Source organism: Bos javanicus, chromosome 2 (assembly GCF_032452875.1).
Source record: "Bos javanicus breed banteng chromosome 2, ARS-OSU_banteng_1.0, whole genome shotgun sequence".
Taxonomy (NCBI): domain Eukaryota; kingdom Metazoa; phylum Chordata; class Mammalia; order Artiodactyla; family Bovidae; genus Bos; species Bos javanicus.
Genome location: NC_083869.1, coordinates 94,139,220 through 94,160,689, shown reverse-complemented (window position 1 = coordinate 94,160,689; position 21,470 = coordinate 94,139,220). Strand labels below are relative to the sequence as shown.

Sequence of the window (21,470 nt, the reverse complement as noted above, 5' to 3'; positions counted from 1 at the left end):
CTTCCTTAGGAACTGTAACTAGGAACTCTGCCATTTGACAACCTTGAACCTTCTATATTTCCCACTTGCTAAAGGTCAAACGTCAGAGCCATTAATAGCTCACACCGATGTGGCGGTGAAGGCTAAGAGCCATCATACCTTTTGCAACCAAATAAGGGGATGTGGTCTGTTGAAGAGAAACGGAGGGAAAGAGAGGACAAAACAGTATTCAGAGGACCACTGTATTCAGCTGAAACCCCTTGTTCCTGGTACTGAGCCCACCTATTCCAGGGGAGCACTCCCCTCCAGCCTTGCTGTTTGCTCTGCTTCCCTGGGGAGCCTCCGCTCTGGTCCCCAGGCCGCCAGGTTCCTCCTCTGCTGCTTCGCTGACTGCCGGGAGCACCAAAGCAGGACTGCCACTGCCGGGAGCACCAAAGCAGGACTGCCTGCCGCACACATCCCTCCCAGCATCAGTTTGGCTGCTTCCCGCATGGTGATTGAGGACAAAGAAGAGGGAGAAGACAAAGAAAACGCGCCACAAAAGCAGAAGGAAAGAAGTTGGAGCCAGACACTTGGGAGAAGGCCGACAGGAAGAAGGAGGTGCCTGAACCTCTGTGATCTAATCTTGGGGAGGAACTACCAGGAGGAAGGGCAGGAGGTTGGACAGTCCAGGCCTTGCTATGCCCGTTTCTTGGCTTCCTTGCCGCTTTGGAGAAAGAGATGGAGCAACTGAATCCAAGGGAAAGAGATGAATCAGTTCTCCTAGATTTCAGCATGAGGCAGAGGCTCTTTGTTTGTTTTTTTGTTTTGTTTTGGCAGGGCAGAAGCAAAGACAAGCCCTCTGCTTATTTCGGACGGGTGCTGTGAGGGGGGGGGGGGCACTACTGACCTGCTCCCTGAGGATGGTGGTGGTGGCTGTGTGTGGCCTCCATCAGGAGATGCTAAGGAGTTCCAAGGCAGGGGGCTTGGTGGGGGGTTTGATTTGCCACGTGAATATATAATTGGAGTGTTGAGTGGATTTGAACCTCAACACAGCTGCTAATTCACAGTGTACACACCATGCTGGTACCGTTTAGAAACACAGCACGTCTTATGTGTTTTTAATATCCAATTTTATCTTATCTGACCCCTTCATTTCTCAGCCTGGGCAGACAACACCAGGAAACCATTTCTTTCCTTCCTCAGTAAGAAAATGACTGTGTCTTTGGACTGTCTTGCGGAGGCTGGCTGTGTGTGGGCATGGGGAACACACACGCGTGGGTACGTGTCTGAGGAGGGGGCTGCTCTTCCCATGGATGTGTGTGGCCACAGGCTTGGGTAAGCCTCCTGGATCTCTGCCCACAGTGGCATCAGTCAGTGAGGGAGGCAGGCACATGGGTTATCTACCTGAGGAGACCTACTTGGTTCTCTAATTGACCTTCCATCTGCTATTGCTCACTCTTCTCCCCCCGCTGAACCAAATGAAGGCTCTTACAATGTGACCTCAAGTAATCATTCCTGTTTCTGAGCCCAGTTCCTTCTCAGTGTCTTGTTTGCCCCTGAGCTTGTGCTTTTAACTACCTTCTGTTCTTGGGACCCTTGGCTGACAGAATACCATCTTTTTTTTGGAATGTGGACCATTTTTAAAGTCTTTATTGAATTTGTTACAATACTGCTTCTGTTTTATGTTTTGGTATTTTGGCCATGAGGCATGTGGGATCCTAGCTCCCCAACCAGGGATCGAACACGCAGCCCTGCGTTGGAAGGAGAAGTCTTAACCACTGGAGCTCCAATGTGTGCTTGTGCTCAGTCGCTCAGTGGGGTCTGACTCTGTGACCCCACAGACTGTAGCTCCCCAGTCTCCTCTGTCCCTGGGGTGATCCAGGCAAGGATACTGAAGTGGGTTGCCATCTCCTCCTCCTCGGACCTCCAGGGAAGTTCCCAATACCATTTTATTTTAATAAACTTTTCATATACCTCTTACTCTGAGGTGGGTGTAGTAGAAAAAAGTTCAAACACTAAGGCTTGAACCGGGAGCCAGACTCTGTTGTTAATTAGTTCCTGCTGTGCTTACTCACTCAGTCGTGTCCACCTCTTTGCTACCCTAAGGACAGTAGCCAGCCAGGCTCCTCTGTCCATGGGGATTCTCCAGGCAAGAACACTGGAGTGGGTTGCCATGCCCTCCTCCAGGGGATCTTTCCAACCCCAGATTGAACCTAGGTCTCCCGCATTGCAGGCAGATTCTTTACCGTCTGAGCCACCAGGGAAGCCCTCACTGTAGGCAAATATCTCTACCTCCCCCAGGCCTCAATTTCCTTCCCTATTAAATGAGGAGATTGTATGGGTTGATCTGTACAGTCCCTTCTGCTCCCCAGATTCTAAGGCTTGCTTCACAAGAGTTTCTCATTTAGAACTGCCCCAGGAGTGTCCACTTTCTAACACGGCATTTTAGTTACCACTGTCCCTTGTAGCCTAAGTGCTTTTGTGGACAAATGCTGTGGATTTTCATACATTTCAAATAGTGCTCAGACTCAGGACACCTGGTGACTGCTCCACTCAGAGGGAGAATATAACTTGTTGATGTTTTGGTTCAATAACAGTGCAAATTATTAATAAACGAAGAATAATAAATAACAACACCTTAGTCCTCACATATTGTCTTGTGCCCAAAGATATCAAAGTGCAATTTATGAAAATCCATTTTTAATGAAACATTAAGCAGTTTCTATTTCTCCAGACCCAATGGATTTATAAGGACTCTATTTTTCTCCCTGCACGGCCCTATTTATAGCTGGTAAATGCTATCATATATTATACATCTTTATGACTTTCTCAATGCTTCTGTGGTTTCAGAATCACCCTTCATATGTTTTCTGATCAAATTCTCTGAGATGGATTCTTGGCTTCCAGTCGAGGCACTGCAAGGTAAGGAGTTGGCGTGCTTGGGAAATGATGCCAGGAAATTGGTTTCACTCCCTATTCCCTGCCGACTCACTGAATCACTATAGGCAAATCAATAAACCTTAGATACCTTGATTTCTCCTTCAGGAAAATAAAGTAGATAGCAGGCTTGCAAATAGACACTGGACTTTACCAGCCAGCCCTCCCTGCTGGCTCTAGGGTCAGCACCACAGCCAGGACAGACATTAGACGGGAAGCTACAGCATGAGTAACAAATAGGTCTCTGTTTAACTGGGAAAGTTCAAGCCTTGAAAGCCATTAACTCTCAAGTCCCACCTTGAGGCCAAGAATTTTCAGGCCATAACTTCACAGTGAGGAGTCCACATTGTTGAGAAAACTCAGTGACTTGTCAGCGTATGGCACACCCAGATAGATGTATATAAAATGTGACGATCACATTTTAACATTTGCTTTAAAAGCTGGATGTCACAGATGGTATATGTTTTTGTTAACTAAAAAAAAAAAGTTAATATGGTTGCTTCCCCACCCAAAGGAAAAAGTGTGAAAAGAAGTGTGTTCAAGGTGATCCTAGCTTTCTAAAGAGGTGGGATAGCATTGATTATGTTGTAATTACTAATGTGTGTGTGTGTGTGTGTATGTATATATATATATCTGAATGTATGAAGCTATGTTGAATATAGAGTTCTTCAAGTGCACTTCTGTAAACCAAGTTTGAAAAACAATTCAGGGCACGAAGTGGTTTAGATAATCCATTTGGTGCCTTGCTGAATTCCGAACATAATCCAACACTTGCCAATTGATTCTGGAGACCTTTGGTTTATTTTCAGTAAGACAGAATCTGAAACCGGCAGCACTTCATGGATTTTTTGATTTGCACCTCTGGGAGAGGGGGGCATCTGCCAATTAAATTGGCTGCTATCCAATATCCCAGTTTGGTTATTATCTACAAATCACTCTTCTCCCACCCAGAAAAAGGAAACAACATGTTTCGACCATTTCCGTGAGCTCATAAGGCATGGACTATGTAAAAAAGAAAAGTATATATATATATTTATGCATATGTATGTGTATGTATATACATTTATACTGTAATAAGAAACATCTAGCCAGAAAGCATCATGTTTGGTTTTTGAGGTCATCTGTTCTTTGTCTTTCACCCTTTCCAGTCACAGCCACCACTTCTTGCTGACCCCTCCTGAAGATCTCTTTGAAGAACATGCAGTGACTCAGGTGCCACTGAGAACAGTTACTGTTTCACTGCCTCCCTGGGAGTCCTCTTTGAGGGTGGATTCTCTGCCAGCCCTAAATCTCTCTCCCATACGCTGTTCATCCCTGCCATCAACATCCGGGTGCCCAGGCCAGGGTAGACACTCAACAGTCTTTGAGCCTCTCGGCGGAGAGACAAGCACAGGCTCTCGGTGCTCCTGGCTGCCTGACCTTCCTCCGTCAGGCAGGCCCTTTGGTCCACAGATGCAGACTCTCATTCTGTGCACTGCCTCCCACCTGCCTGGGCTTCATTCATTCCGTCTGTGCATGCCCGTCCCTTCATTACCTATAGTGTGACCTACAGTTTACTTCTATTTTGCTGTAAATATGTGAATGCAACTGGCTCCAGGAACTGCCCAGAGAGCAGAAAATTTTTCAAAGACAACACAGTGCTGGAGCCCTGAGGTAGAAACTGTGCAGGAGATCTTTTTCTCCTCCCTTTCTTTTTTAAAAATAAATATTTCTCTTCACTAATAAATGTTTCATTGCATCCAAAGTTCTCCTTTTCAATCTACTTGGCACAGACTCTCAAGGAGCAGAACAAAGCCAGCAGAGAAGAGAGGTGGCAGGAATGGAGGGCAGAGATGGGGGAAAACAGGAGCACATTTTAAACATTCTTCTCAGGAACCACCACACTGACCCATCCTCACTCAGGACCAAATGCTGGTCCTCCCTCTCCCACCCGCTTTCCCTTGCATTTTCTCTAGAATCAGCCATCGGGGCTACACCAGGAAATAAATGGTTAATCAATGAATACCATCCTGCTTAATTAATTTGTTGCACCAAACAGGCAAGGGTAGGGGTGGGCATGGGGGCCTGCTGCACTCGGGGAAAATGATGTTAAGGTAATGGACTTTTTTTTCCTGTTTGTAAATCTTGGTCCTGACATTTCTCTCTTAAAACTCTTCCTTCAAGACTATAAATTTTTTTTTTTTAAAGCTGCTTTCATTCTAGTGAATGTGGGAACTTAGCCAGATACAGAATCAGAAGGGATGTCTCTCTCCTGTATAAATATATATCTATGAGAGACACTGAGAAAGAGAATTTAAGGGCGGGAAGGGATGGGGGTAGGGCAAAGAAATTCCCTAACCACCAAATGCTCATTTACCACCACGATGCCCTCCTATCTCCTCCTCCTTTACTTTAGGGCTGTTTTGATCGTCAGGCAGCATTGCTGATGTGAAGGAGGAGACAGAAGAGCAGGAGCTTATTGTTGGGTGTAGGGCAAGGAAAGCTGATTTTTTTTTCTGGGGGTGGGGGGCGGAGGTGGGTAGTATGTACACATCCCCATCTGTGTGTGCCTTGAGGGGCCCGTTAGATTTACTGCGGGATCAAGTTACCCCCATCGAGATGCCGAGCCCTGGAACACAGCATAGTAACAGGATTAGGGTTTCAGGATTTGAGACAGGAAAGCATGAGGGAGGAGAGGAGCAGAGGACAGCTCAGGGATTGGGGGCTGGAGGAGAGATGGGCTGCAAAAGAGAGGAATATCAGAGCCATGAGGGTGTACTCCCATGAAGGTGGGGCAGAAATAGACATTCTACCTGGGTGGGAAGGGCCTCCAACTGAATACCTCCTGAAAGAACACTGCCACATTATTTAAGAAGGCACCTTTTTTAATCTCCAGGTGGGGAAAAGAGAGCAAAAAGTGTACAGGGAATGAGGTTGCTAAATCTACCTGCCAACTGTACTCTTTTTCTAGAAGAAATCTCAGGAAACCACAGAGCAGGGAACCGGTGACAGCAAAGAACCCGACAATCTACCTGGCGAAGTGCTCACCCCACTGTTCATCCGGAGGTGCTTGGGCTTTTGCCCAAGCAAAATCACGGCACCATTTCACATTTCCTGCTGTCTGCTCCGTCCCACTGGCCGTGGGTCTGGAAAGCACAAGGAATTTAGCATCAAGGCTGTAAGCGCCAGAGAGGCTGGCCTCCAGTCCTGGAGACAATTCAGCACCCATGGGAGTTGGGTGAAGCCAGCCATGGGGGCCTGATGGAGAAAAGGTTCCAAGCTTATGTATAATGAAATTTTCCCTGGAGCTTCCTAAGTGGAGAGGCTAAAGGTCTGAGCTCATCCCATGGCAAATGGATAAGGGACAAACTTAATTACCAAGGGCCCTCGATTCTTCTTGGTTATAATTGAGGGGGGCAGATAAACTGGGAGACTTGAATTCGGAGAGGACATCAGTCCTCTTCTGAACATACATGACCCTGGACAATATAATCATATCTATGACTTCTAGATGTCCATTGCTAGCTGATGGTTTGAGTCATTGTCTGAATATTATACACAATAAGTAAAATTACTACAATAAAAGGTAAAGGGAAAGCCAGTCATCCACCAGGAGGCTTCAAAAAAAGATATATATATATATATATATATTTTTTTTTTTTTTTAAAACCCAAATTTTCATTTGCATTCCTAACTGAAGCCTGAGGGGTACGGTTTACCTGTGGCAGCTCACGTACAGGCCCCATCAGATGCACGGAGAGGTCTGGATGACTTATCAGGTCCCTTCCAGACCTATGGTTTTAAGAGAGGCAGATAAATATCCCATGGGGCCTTGTTACTTTTAAATTGATAACTTGCTTCTGCTCAAGAAGAGCTCTGTGGGTCTAATACATTAATTATATCTGCAGAGAGCCTTCCATCTATGGATCCCAAGGTGCTCTGCCTACAGCAAAAAAGGCACCATTCCATTTGGGCCAGCAGAAACACTGAGGCACGGAGCTGCAAAGAGAAATCTCCAAGGTCACGCAGTGCATCATCCGAGAAGGTCTGAAGAGAGACACCACGTGGTTCTAACCTTTAGCCAATTAATTTGGTGGTGGTGGCGGGGGGGGGGGGGGGAGTTGTCTTTCTTCTTAAGTTTCTGAAAGCTTCACAAAGGGTTTTAAATTTCTCAGATGGCTCTCACAATGATTTGTTTTAATTTGGAAAATAAATATAGAACTGAGGATTTTTGAAGTGATGGGGGAGTGGTTATTCGTTCTGAAGGGATGTGGCCAAAGTGACTTCATTCAAGTTCCAGCTCAGGATTCTATGATGGGGTCCCAAATCCAAAATGATGAGCCCAGTGCCCTCAAAGCACAACTTGCCTTCAGAGCTCCACGAATGTGCGCCTCTCTTGAACCCTGGATGGAACATTGAGGAAGCCAATTTCCCTCTGAATGCAAGATGGTGAGCCATCATGATTATGAGAAGACTGGTCTGAACTCAAAAGCATGGAGACCGGTGCCTTCCACAGGGACTCCACAGTTCCCCCAAGTCCCTGGGGCAAATTACTTTGCCCGAGAGCTTCAGTTCCACAGTCTTAAACACTGTTAAATTCTGAAGCAAATAAGCCAGCGCCTGAGGGTTCCCCGAGCCCCTTGGAAGTCATCATTACGTTAATAAGAATGAGCTTAGTGCATTTCTGCTGCTCATTATGGGTAATTTTGAAAACTCTTGGACCCAAACCTTACCCAATCCCTGTCCTAACCTTTCCATCTTCAATCTGGCCATCAGGATACAGGTAGCACCCAACAGACTTTTTCTTTTAGTCCAAATTTCTTCCAAACACTTCAGAACAGCCCAGCAATACTGTGACTAAGAACAATGTAACACGAGTGACATCAGCAAGAAAGATGCTCACATGTACCCAATAAGGGACAATTGAAATTAGAGGCTTTTGCTTAGACCTGTAAGGGCATGGCCTGTGTCCTCCTGGCTTGACAGCAGCCTCGGTCTCACTGCCTCCAGTGCAGACTCACAGAACCAGCATCTCAGAGGTGAGCAGGAGCCTAGCCAAGGCCTTGTGCCTTCCAGCTCTTTCCATCTTTCTCCACGCCCCTCCCTTGGCCTGTGTGTACATAATTTTGTCTATAATTATAGACATACATACTAACTTTCCACTATTGTACTTACAATGCTATGTCTGTGTTTGGGGTATTATTAATACAGCTGGTGAAACCAAAGGCAGTAGTTTTATGCTTGTGGTTTCTGAAGAAATATATGTGAAGCAATTTGTATAATCTAAAAGAGCACACAGGCTGGCTATGGGCTCTAACAGGTGGAAGAGCTCTCTGCCTTGTGGTTACACAATAAATATGCATGAGAAGGTCCCCCTGTAGGAAAATCATAGGTTCCATTTTTACGGCATGCGGAGCTGGGTAAGGATTTGGGGATGTGCTGTACACGTGCCTCTGTAACCGGGCTGCATTTTGCCTGGAGGATCCTTGCAATATCCCCAGCGACAGGGTAATGGCTTTCTCATCCGCAGCCTCACCGTTACCTGTTGGATGGAAAGGGCCTAAGAAGAGGCTGCTTCCAGGCTGTGGGAGGTTGGAAAAGAGCTCTTCAGTCAGTCCCCCTCACTTCCTAGCCTCAAGGAAGTCTTCCCCCACCATAGGCTCAGGCCTTGCCTCAGCCCAGCCTGGGTTCAAACTGTAGAGAGTGTTTTGCAAGCGACTAGCACAGCCATCCCCCACCACCCTGAGTGTTCGTTAATCTTGTTTTCCTCCAACTTCCCCAATTCCCTGGCCTTTGGTATACCGCACTGGTGTTGACAGAGACCAGGGAATGGAAATCAGTCCCCACATTTCTGCCCCAAACATCACCATCCCCTCCTTGCACACCCCGTGCACTGGGTCCCATCTGCAACCCCTCCCAACTGCCCACAGAGCAGAGCCCACTCCTGCCTCCACCTCTGTTGGGCTTTGCTCACAGGTCCTGCTGGCTGAATTCTGCTTTTGAGTCCACTTAGTGCCAGTGTGCTTGGCACGGTGCCCACCATCCGGCAGCTACAAAGGGAAACAGTGGTAGTGTCCTGGGTCGACGAAGCCTCTCCCCACACTGCCCCCTGGTCCCCTCCTCACCCCACCTCCCCTTCATGGCATCAACTCAAACTGCAGCAGACTTGACAAATCTATTTGGCACGGTTCACTCAACTATTTCAGCCCGAACAGCCAGAGAGCTGCGCTGACACACCATGAACGGTGCGGAATCTGCACATTAAATACAGACGTCTGGGAGCAGATCCGATAATGAAGGAGCAGCAGAGATCATCCATGGACTCAAGGACCCGGAGGTCTCCTCCCTTGGCTGCCACACCAGAGTGGGGACAAGGGAGCACAGGGAGGGGGCAATGCTTGATTGGCAGCCTTTCCATTCTTCTGCCTCCTTCTAGGTACCAAGAAGGAAATTACCCCATGGTTTCTAGGGAAAGAAATTTAGTCATGGGTGAGAAGAGGAGGCAAAGGGGAGAGAGAGAGAGAAAATAAAAGAGATGAGAATGTATCCCGTATGAAAAAGTGGAGAAGAATGGTTCTAAAGGAGTCCAGAAAGCTACATTTAATTGTCAGGAATATCTTCCCTGCAGAACCAATACCAGGGATAAAGCCAGGGAGGACAGCATTCTATCAAAATGTGCAGTGCTAAGGTATTTCCAAAAGCAGATTTCCTACAAATGGTGTTTTAAATAGCATCCCAGTCCATCTGCGTGCTTTTAAAATCGGCTTATGCTACAGTATCCCTCTGGCCAGCGCTGCTTAGTCATTGAGCCTGGACAGGGAGGTGGTTAGGGGAACCTCTTCCTCCTCCCCTGTACCCACCCCAAGCCAGATGCTGGCCCTTGCCTGCCTGGCTGAATTTCTGGGTTCTAGCAGTTTCTTATGGAAAAGGGAGGGTGGAAAGAGAGGGCATGAGAAGGAGCGGGCTGGGATGAGGACTTCATCCACAGAGCTCCCAGCACCCCATGCCGACTCTGGCTTGCTGTGTCCAAGTCACATTTAGTAACTCTCCCTGAAACAAAAGCAGGCAATGAGAAACCAGACCTGATCAACACATCAAAATGCGGAAGTCTTTCAATTGCTAAGTCTCTCACTTTCTTTATCTGTTAAATGGGGAGTGTGTGTGTGAGAGAGAGAGAGAGAGAGACCTGGTAATATCTAGAAGCCATGATTTCAGATGAATGGTGCCATGTTACTATGGCGATCTTAATTTTTAAAAATCCACTCCTTTAAAAACTCACATTTCCCGAGTGAAGCAATGCCAACATTATAGTTTGGGATTTTCTGGGCCCAAGGTTTCCTGTTACAACAGCAAGAACAAGCTGCCTTGGGGCAGTGACACAGGCTGAGGGCACCTTGTTTGGAAAAGACCTTTGGCCTCTCAAGGTTGGGCCACCTATCTACCCTTTTGATAACTCACAGCCTGACAGACAGGGAGAGAGATACTCTCCCTCACTCCCCAATTCCATTCAGAGAAGGATGAGCGTTTTCCTTTGAGACCCAAGAGTCAGCCCACAAAGAACAATGCTCCTGCCCTGCCCAGGTGAGACCACTGGCCATTTCCAATAAGCCTTTCCATGCACTGAGTCTACCTTATAACCAGTATGTATATTGCCAGCGCCAGCTGCAGACCTGTTCACTGCCAGAATGCCACGTGTTGTAGAAAGCTGAGACCAGACATTCATCCATATATACAACAAAAGCCTCACATCACCCACGAGGACACGCCTGTGGGAGCCCCAGACGCTGAAGGCACCAGCCTTGCAGATTCAATGCCTTACTGCCAAGCATGACTGCCAGTTCAGATCTCATCCCCAACAAACCGAATTTCTCCTCATTATTTATTGTCCTCTTTTTCCTTCGGGACATTGAGATTCCCTTTTAGGATCTGTGCCCTTTTATTTCCAGCCCTCGGTAACTCCCTGAACTGCAGTTTCATGGGGTTTTGTGACTGTTAACGCAGCATGTGGAAGGGACTCAGGCCATCAATGCTCAATGAATCCTGCACAGGGAGACACGGGCCAGGAACACATTCTCTCCTTCATTTGTAGTCAGAGAGCACTCTGCAAGCTCTTTCTCTCTCTGCTGTACAAGATACAACAGCAGCCAGGCTGTCGGAGAAAACGGTGTCTTCCAATCACTTTAGCATAAGAAAGAATATTTTCAGGGCCAGTGTCTCCGGTGCCTCCATCAATTACTGGAGCCTTAGGGAACAAGGCTGCCTTGTCCATGTGGGGTGGGTTTGCAGCCCCTCTTGACCCACCCCTCCTGCTCCGCCCCATGCGTGCCCCTGTGGTGGGGCCATGGTTTTACCTTGTGGTTCTTGCCGTGCCGGTACACCATCCAGTCCTCACCATTAGTGCTCACTTCCAGCTTGTAGGATTTGACATAATAGCCATTCTGAGTTTCCCTGGAAATCGCTCCCTGCGTTGCAATGGCTGTGAGCACAGTTAGAAAGCGTAGGTCCACCTGGAGAAGGAAGGCGAAGAAGGATGGGTGTCTTGACTCCCCACACAGGGCAGCATCTGGGCTTTCCTTCATAGGACACCATTGCAGTACTTGACTCCCAACCCATGTCTGTGATTCACTCACAGGTATTGGTGGTCAGTATCTGTCGGCATCCACTAGAGAGTTAAACTCGACATATTCAAACTACATTGGACACCTCTGACATTGTAGCTTGAGTTTTATTTCTTTTTTTTTCTTTCTTTCTTTTTTTGCAAATTTGAACAGACAGGATGACTGTTTATCTTAAAGGAATCATTGAACATCTAGAACTATGACCCCTTTTTACTTTACCACGACCTGCCTTGGATAGTGAAAGCGGATGCTGTTTTACAGGAACAATGGCTAAATCCAATCCACTCCACTCTGATCCAGCCTAGCTGCCAAAGTCTCAGCTCAGAGCTGTTTCTCCTCCCCTCAGTCCCTCACTCCATTGTGTATTTAGTCGCTTGGGTCACCAAGGGGTCAAAAGGCATGTAGAGTCTGCCCAAGCAATTAGGCTTATGGACCAAGTGCTGACCTTTTGTCCGACAAGGAGGATGGCCAACATTTTGAGCCACCTTCCCTTCCACAACACCAAACCCATTTGGAAATTGCTAGGTGTCATTCCTTTGCAGGCCGCAGTGTTTCTTAACAACAATCTCCCTGTGATCAAAACTGAGCCAGCACGCCCTGGTAAAATTTGATTCAGTAAACATTTATTAGCTACTTAATATGTGCTCAGCATGATTAAGCGTTCTGAAGAAGTACATAGTGCTGTATATGTGTATGATAAACAAGTGGAGAGCAATAGGAGAAAGAATACGATTAGGACTCAAAACAAGGACTACAGTCAACGGAATGCTGGCTGTCAGTAAGAACTTTCTGGAAGCTGTGCTAGATGAGGAGGATTATTGGAGAGGAAGAGAAGAGAGTGACAGATGGCCTTAGGGTTGGGCTGTTAGAGCTCATTCTATGGAATGCTCTGGAAGTTTCGAAGGGGTCTTTCTCCCTTTCCTGTCATCTGCTCAGTAATGTCCTTCTCAGAGCAGAGGCTGGTAGGACAAGCTAGTCTCAGAGCTAGGACAGGCTTGTCAGCAGGTCACAAGGCTACCTACCATGTGTCATGAAAGCAGTCCTTGCTCTAGCATGGAACTAGCGGCTTGGCCTCCCCTGGGGACCAGCACTGGACCGGTGTGTAGAGCAAGGGAGGATTACTCCACAAAAGCTGCACGTCTTATTCAGAAGGAAAGCAAACAATAGTCTGAAAAACTGCTGCAGGGCATCCACGCGACTGGAATTTCATTCCTGGTAGTGATAATTTCCCACGTGGTCTCCTGATGGCTATCAGCAAAACCTTCCTGGCAGGGCTCCCTCCAAACAGCAGAGATCACAAAAGGTTGCCATGCTTCTCAGCCAGCCTGCCCTTAGGAAAAATGCCCCCTACGTCCTGATGCCTCCCTCTGCCAAGAATGAGGACGCTCTGGAACTGTTTATAGAAGTTGCTTGGATGTCTACAGTGAAAGGGCAAACCCCCTCCCAGCCCAGAAAGTCCACCAGGGCCTGGTAATCTTCACAAGGGCAGGGCAGTGTCCATTTCATCCTGGCGCTTAGCACAGTGCCTGGCGCTGTGCTTGTGCCTAGAATATGGATTTCTTAGGATGGATGGATGAGAGGAGTTCTCAATTATGTTATGCTTATTTTCTTCATGTCCTTTGTTGACTCTAATGAAGGAGCCAGCTGCCTCACCCACCGAAGCACACACACTCTAAACAGCCTCTGAGTCAGTACCTGGAGATACTCCTTGCTGGAGTCCAAGTTGGGTGTCCAGCCATTGTCGTCACCATGGAGCCGGCTTTGCTGAGGTGTCCACCTCCCATCAGAGTACATAGATGAGGCACTGATCTGTTCATTAGCAATCCGGCCAGACTCCATTCCCAGAGGGACATTGCACTGAAAGTCTGGCGGGTAGAGATGGTCAAGGGCAGAAGTTAGGTCTCATAGCCTTAAACCCCCAAGACGCCCAAAATGCTGCTCCCTTCAAGGGGTGAGTCCTTTCAGGCACTCCTTCATCTTAAAGACCTAATTCTACACTCACATTTTACAAACAATGATGCCAAGTCACAGAGCTTGACAGCCCCTCTTGGTCTGAAAGCAACTAAATTTGACCTAAAAGAAATTGGGCTGTGGATAAATAAGAATCATCATAGAAATTAAAAATACAATCTAAAGCACAAGAACTGTTAGTGCTGCAGGCTACGGATGCTCCCAAACTCCAGATGCACCATTATTGAAATAACAGGTAAACGTGTGATAGACTTGGGTGGGCTGATACGTCGTGGGAAGCCTGCTTTATTAATAAACACCCAGGAGGCACTTTTGCTTCTTTCTTTCACTCAACTGTCTCATGAGTTCTGGCACCAAAGACAGACATTACAAAGCAATAAATACCTGTCTTTGGGAGTCCTCTCTGTGAGTACATGCGTGTCATTCTATATTAGCCTGCACCACCTGTCTGGGCAGCTGGCCTCAGAAGTCACTTCCTCTGGCCTTGCGCCGTCAGTTTAATTGCTGTCCTTCCCGTGATCCCTCAGACACTGGTCAATACGTGCGTGTGCACGTGTCAGATAAGGACCAGCAATCTCTCTCAGGTATCAAACCCACTCTGTCGCTCGGTGACCACACTGACCACCTGCAGAACTCGGTTAACTCGCAATACCGTTCTCTTGTCTCTCAACCTTCATGAGCTCTTTGAAGAAAAAACAAAACCCAGAATGAAACCCGTCCCTTGGCCAGGCTGCCGTGTGGTAAACTGTCAACAGCCATGGCAGGATTCGCCCAGCTCCAATCATCCTGAAAGTGTGCCTCTGGTCATTCACGTGATCATTTAGGTTTCTCAGTGAAGATGACAGCACCTCTGAAGTCCACGCCCAAGAGGAACTGATTTAAAGATACAGCTCAGAGCAAGAGACTGATGGTCTGGATGGCAAGGTCCATGACTGCTGGGGGCTGGATTAGATCTTCTATGCTTTTCACAGTGCCCGTTACACAGCAGAAGCTTAAAAAACCGTGTTTACTGGCAGAACAAAGTGAAAATCCAGCAGTGTACCAGCCTAGTGAGAGAAACTCTAGTCAGGCCCAGAGAGATTTCATGTTAAAACACACGTATATAGAGAGAGGTTTAAAATTTCTCCATTTCTGAGACTCCCCTGGCTGTCCAGTGGTTAGGGCTCTGAGCTTCCAATGCAAGGGGCGTGGGTTCAATCCTTGGTTGGGGAACTAGGATCCCACATGCATGGTGCGACCGAAAGAAAAAAAAAAGTTCTATTTTTCTGACAGTGGTCACTGAGACTTGGAGAGTGAGGAAAATGACCCCAGACTGAAAGAAAAGCACACGCATGTGTGTTAAGTCGCTCAGTCGTGTCTGACTCTTTGCCTGACCCCATGGACGGTAGCCCACCAGGCTCCTCTGTCCATGGGATGGATTCTCCAGGCAAGAATACTGGAGTGGGTTGCTATTCCCTTCTCCAGGGGATCTTCCTGACCCAGGGATCGAATGCACATCTCTTACATCTCCTGCAGGTGGATTCTTTACCACTAGCAGCACCTGGGAAACCCACCAAAAATAGCACATGGGGGACTCAATATAGATACCTTAAGTACTCTCCCTTTCATTCTGAGGCTTGAGATGGTCCTGTGACTTTCCCTGGGAATAACTAATTCTTGGCATACATACTTTTTCTTTAAAGAAATGAGCACCCAGACTGACATTTACTCTATTTTCATTCATCTCTGCCCAGCAAGAGGCTGCAGCTCCATTCCCTTGAGGTCTGACTTTCCCCCTCCTTCTTTTGCAGAGATCACCCTCACAGCCCCCATGGAAGGACAGGTCAGTTTCCCAGCCAGCCAACTCACTCTCCAGTGGCTCTTGATGGACCAGGTAGTAACGTGCAGAGAAGCCGTCCTTGGCTACCGCCATGTCCGTGTGAAAGGTCAGAGAGAGGATCCCCGTGGCCGAACGGAGTTCAGAAGGTGTTTTGGTCCCACAGTACTTGCCAATCAGGGGTCCAACTGGACAGGAAGGACAAAGAGAGGTCACAGACATGAACACGCCAGACCCCAATCTCCATACATTCTTCCTTCCCATAATTCCAAGTCATTCAACACAGCATCACTCGGGATGCCTTGGCACAAAACAACCAGAGATACAGTTTCAGAACAATGCCTAATATTTTTTTCCTGCACATTAAACAGTATTTTCACTGACCTGGCTTCATTCTGTTTTCACAGCCCTGCGAGATGGGCTGGAAAGGTATCATTATAATGCTTGTTCCACAGAAGAAGAAATTGAGGTTTGGAGAGGGCACATGACTGTTCATTGTGCATACAGCCAGGAAATAGCAGAGCGGGGACTCCAACACATTTCCTGACTAAATCTTATGCTTGTCTGAGGAAATGAAATTGCTTAGACATCAAGTCTCCCTTACAGTGCAAAATACTTAGAATGATGGTAGAAGTGAAAGATGAGTTTCCTCACCGATACTATATACCCAAGACTCATGCTGGTCTCTACATGAGAAGCACAGGTGCCTCTTGGCTTTGGGGGATGAACTTTTTTTTTAACATCTCTGACTATAGTTAGTTGGTTAGTGTTAGTGGCTCAGTTGGGTCCAACTCTTTGCAACCCTGTGGACTGTAGCCTGCCAGGCTTCTTTGTCCATCGAATTCTCCAGGCAAGAATACTGGAGTGGGTTGCCATTCCCTTCTCCAGGGGATCTTCCTGACCCAGGGATCAAACCTGGGCTTCCACATTGCAGGCAGATTCTTTACCATCTGAGCCACCAGGGAAGCCTGTGACTATATAAATGATAATAAAATTATAGTAATTATAATGATGATGATAGCAGCTTATTTATACAGATATTAATAAGACACAGAGCTGCTAAGATCAGAGCCACAGTTCAAACTTAGTCTCGCTTTAGAGTCCTATTTGGACATAGAGAGTGGTCACTGAGTCACTTTCTACAGAGCAGAAGAAAATATGACCTATAGGTTTTCTCATCCTCATCCAAGTATCACTCAGTCTCCTTCTATGCTTAGTCACTCAGTTGTGTCTGACTCTTTGCGACCCCATGGACTCTAGCCCACCAGGCTCCTCTGTCCATGGGGATTCTCTAGGCAAGAACACTGGAGTGGGCTGCCATGCCTTCCTCCAGTCTCCTATCCTTCTGCAAAGAAGTATCCCCAAGTGAGGAAACTGCCTTTCCACAGTTTTTCTGAAGTCATCCCTGGGAAGGATAAGAGAAAGTCATCATGGGTCACAGATAAACTCTGAAGAGCTTTAACTTCTTTGTTCTCTGTTTTTTATTGCCACTAAAGCAATTAACAGGCAATGAAGCTACTGGGAAGGGCCTGGTGAGGCGCCATCACTCACCATGGGGGATGCCATCCCAGATGTCCAGCCAATCGTATTTGCAGTCTCCCTCTCCCACCTGCAAAGGGTCATGCTCCAGGTCAAAGGTCAAGAACTGCAGGATGATCTCCATCTTGGGTTTGGCCAGGATGGTGAAAGTGCAGTCCAAGTTGTGTGGGTACTTGTCGGGAAACCCGGGGGACTCGATTGTCCCATTGGGGCTCGTGAAGTTCTTTGAACAATCTTCGGAGCCTGTAGGTGAAAGAGAAGCAGAGCCTTAAGAGAATGGAAGAGGATGCCTTTCTCTGTTGTGTCTGTCACACGGGTTATTTAAATGTTTGGGCCAAAATTTCCTTACTCAAGAAGTTTTTGTTTCCACTGGAGTGGCCCTTGAAGCAACAGACTTTTCACATCCACATTTCAAGCCCTTAAGCCAGACCATCTTTAGGGGAGAAATTAGGGAGGCGAGCAGGCTTGCTCTACATATTACAGTAAAAGTGGCAATTAAGGATTTGGGAGGAGGGGTGGTGTAGAAAGAAGCATGTGTGAGAGACAGAGAGAGAGGGAGAGAGAAAGATGGATTCCCTTGAAAAGAGGAACAGAGTCTTCTTTCTCAGTTACTCAGCTGCTTGCTCCAGAAATGTAAGTTATTTCAATCCTTAAGGAAGGCTTGCTGATTGCCAGCAGGGGAAACAATGTGACCCCTTATTTACTGCTGACCTCAACACTAGCCCCTATTGTACCAGAGCCAACTTGGTGCCCCCGTCTCCCTCCAAGATCCAAGGTGCCTCAGGGGAGGGGCAAAGGGGAGCTCGGGTCTCATTCATGTCATGACTATATTAAAACGAGTGGCTCTGTAGTGGCCAGACAATGAACAATTGAGGTTTGCAGCCGGTGGATCACAGCAGGGTTTGGGGATGTTAAAGGCCACTCCTGCAGAAAGTTTGGAAAAAATGTGGCAGTGCATTGGCATTTGGATGGCTTCTGGCTCTTTTGTGGTAGGGATGGCCTTGTTTCTCCCCTAAGCTCCTATGTCTGCTTTCTCAGGACTGATGGCGGCGTCTTATTAAATGCCACACACATTCGCCTCCCAGTGCAGGCTTGGACCGCAGTGGGAGCTCGTAAAAGGATTACAGCTACCCTCTCCCCTAATGCCTCTAGGCGGAGTCACATTAAACGGGCCCTCATGTGCTGTAACCCAGCCACCATTTGCCAGGGCGGGCCTGGGACAGTCCCAGGACAGGAGCGGGGCCCAGGGAGCTGCTCGGAGCCAGAAGTGTTGCAAGTTAATGTGATGAATGTAAATGCTGCACAATTAGAATTGATTTCACTATGTTCTGATTTTAAAATTTAAAAAGGGAGCAGGATTTATGAGGAGAATAACAGGCACTTTAAGCATGAAGGAAAAAAACAGAGAAATACTAGATAAACCAGGTGTTTACTGGCAGGAAGTGTTCTCTGGGGATCCCACTGAAATATAACTGTGTGATGTCAATACGCTGATCCTAGCCCGCAGCGATGTCTTTATCCGTGGCTCCTGCTGCAGCCCCTCTGCGAGTCTTTTTATTGATGACGGCTATCTGGAAAGCGGCAAACGTCTGACTTGGAAAAGGTGCCATGCAAATAATCGGGGGAGGGGGGAGGGGAACTTTCTTTAGCATCAGACAGGAAGTTCCAATATCCCTACCCACCTGTCCATCACCTCTGCCCTTCCAGCCAGCACTGTGCCTTGGCAGGGTGGGAACCCGGCACACCTGGGGTGAGAGTTAATCTTTTCAGGATTCTTCTCAGCCTCTCTAATGTGGCATCCCAGAAGCTCTGCACTGCATCATTCAGAGGCAAGCTGGTCCATGGGGCAGCAAGGCCAGGAGGCAGCAGCTGAGATGACCTCTCCCCCAGTTTGTTTACCACGGTATTCCCAGCTTTGTTTACCATCAGGACCCCAGCTTCTGAGGGCCTCCTCAGTGGTTCAGGATGAGGCAGTTTAGGAAAGCCAAGCCAGCTGGCAGGGCTTCAGGGGGCAGAGAGGAATTTTCAAAAGGTTAGCATTTATGGCTGCTGGGCCACTTAGCCAGAGGAAATTAACTCTATTCACAAGTTGCTTCCAGAACTAGGAAAGGCCTCCTGACAGTCCCTCCTGGAGTTTGCCTATTGTCATTCCTCTCCAAGGCAAGGGGAATCCCCACCCCCTGGGCGTGGGAATTTATAGAGGAATCTTTCTTTGGTCCCTGTCATCCATAAGGGACACAAAGGAGACTTAGAAAGCCCCAGGAGGCCTGGAGAACGTAAGATCCTAAAGTGCCCACAGTTTCCAAGGTTCTGTGGTCCTGTAATGGACTGGAGAGAATTTTTCAATATGGCTATATGTGTGTGTGTGTGTGTGTGTGTGTGTTCTGAGTCGTGTCCAGCTCTGCGACTCCATGGACTAGCCCATCAGGCTCCTCTGTCCATGGAATTTTCTAGACAAGAATACTAGAGTGGGTTGCCATTTTCTACTCCTGGGGATCTTAGGGGTTGAACCCGCATCTCTTGTGTCTCCTGCATTGGCAGGCAGATTCTTTACTGCTGAGCCACTTGGAAAGCATGGGTGTATCCTATGGCTGAAACTCCAATACTTTGGCCACCTGATGCGAAGAGCCAACTCATTGGAAAAGACCCTGATGCTGGGGAAGATTGAAGGCAAAAGGAGAAGGGAGAGGCAGAGGATGAGATGGTTAGATAGCATCACTGACTCAACAAACATGAATCTGAGCAAACCTCGGGAGACTGTGAAGGACAGGGAAGCCTGGTGTGCTGCAGTCCATGCAGTTGAAAAGAGTCAGACATGACTTAGCGACTGAACAACATCAACAAATCCTGTGGCTTATTTTGAATGAGGGAGAAAAACAGTTTTATCCTCTTTATGCAGAAAAATCAAGCCTGTCCATTACAATCGTTTATCCATTTATAATGGCGCCATCTTGCTGTTTGGACTATGGTCATTGTCAGAAAGTAGGCAGCCGAATATCGAATGTGGGGAAGAGATCTCAGGAAAGGTGACTATTCCTGGGGCAAGAGTTGAGTCTTGCAGATACCTACCTAAACCAAGATGTTTTTCTGCAATGTGCTAAATGAATTAAAAATTAAGAAAATAGCTCAGTCAACAGATACTCAAGTTCATGCAATGGTAAGATTGTCCATAGTAGCTAGGGGATTTTGCTACCGTGAATGATTTCATACCAAAGGACTCTGGTATGAAAAATGCCCATCCTGTGGTTTTTCACTGTAAATTGTATAATAACTCTGCAAGCCGAAGAAGAACCTGCAAGCACAAGGCTGTTGAAAACATGGTGCATTTATCCAAAATTGAGCTGGGTCTAACCACAAAAGGTAAATCTAGTTCTTCAATTGAAGAAGTGGGAGTAGGGGGCACCCCAGGTTTTCTCCGTTTGTGGATAAAGTGAGATTTCAGTTTCTAAAATTTCACTGGGCCCCAGGAAAGAAAACTCGATCTTGTACTTTGGTCAGAAGACAATCAGGAAACAAACATACAAAAACCCCATGTTTTCCAGTGATTCCATTTCCGATGTTACTTTTTAAATTATTTTAAAATTCCTTTCTCTGTTATGCTTATGATTTGGTGATTTGGGATCACCCTTTTGTATGTGGACATACGTACACTCTTTCATAAACCACTTCATTCAGGGCAGACATGAATCTCCCCCTCCAGCCTCTTGGTCCCATCTGTACTGAATCGTGGGTTTATTTCTGTGGGTATAACTCTGCAGCAGAGCCCTGCCTGGGTGATGTGCGGTTGAAGGCTTCCTGAGTCCTCGGCACAGTTGTGTATCTGTGTTTATACTTCCCCCTTCTCTCTCTTTATGAATCTGACTAGCAAACACAACTGTGTTTGTTTGGATTTCCTCAGCATGTTCATGCGTTTCTTTCATGTTCTGTGGATGACGTAACTTTGTGTATTTTCTCTCAGGGCTCCAACAGTGGAGATCTGGGTGAGGGACCTGGAAGAACGCTCATCTTCCTAAACTTCTCAGTTTTGAATTTGACACAGCCGCCCCCCCACCCCTGCACCTGTGTGTGCCTTATTGAGGATAAGTTGCTCTTTCCAATGGGCATGATAGCACGTGTGAATGGCTCCAGGGCCACTGGGCTCTCACTTTCTTTCTTACAATCCCCAGAAGAATGATTGCTATTGGCAGGGCTGTTATCTCCTGTTGTTGCATTAATCTCTTTCTTCCTTCCTAGGCAATCCCCATCCTTAAAGTAGACTGTCCCAATTCCCCATGCCCAAGTCACCTGCTTGGCTGCCTCTTTTGTTTCTAGGCAGTCCACAGATTTGCTGCCTCATTCAAAATCCTACATCAGCCTACCCTCAAAACAGTAATGCTGAGTTATGATGAGCTCTGTGTATTTTGTCTTTTAATATCGACCCTTCAAATTTGCATGATGGATAGAACTAACGGGGGCTTCCCTGGTGGCTCTGTGGTAAAGAATCTGCCTGTAATGCAGAAAACAGGTTTGATCCCTGGATCAGGAAGATCTCCTGGAGGAGGGTATGGCAACCCACGTGAGTATCCTTGCCTGGAGAATCCTATGGACTGAGGAGCCTGGAGGACTATAGTCCATAGGGTCACAAAGAATTGGACCCAACTGAATACCTT

At 47.2% G+C, this 21,470-nt stretch overlaps 1 protein-coding gene across 7 annotated transcripts in view; it reads right to left on the bottom strand.

Moving 5' to 3' along the window:
• NRP2 (neuropilin 2) overlaps positions 1–21,470 on the bottom strand; it is a 119,998-nt gene that overhangs the window by 61,356 nt on the left and 37,172 nt on the right. For all 7 annotated transcript variants that reach the window (XM_061382282.1, XM_061382263.1, XM_061382274.1 and 4 more), the window contains exons 4-7: positions 16,834–17,064; positions 15,315–15,470; positions 13,191–13,360; positions 11,229–11,384 (exon numbers count right to left, since the gene is read on the bottom strand). In XM_061382282.1, the coding sequence (XP_061238266.1) occupies positions 11,229–11,384; positions 13,191–13,360; positions 15,315–15,470; positions 16,834–17,064 (713 nt within the window). The remainder of the gene's footprint in view (positions 1–11,228; positions 11,385–13,190; positions 13,361–15,314; positions 15,471–16,833; positions 17,065–21,470) is intronic.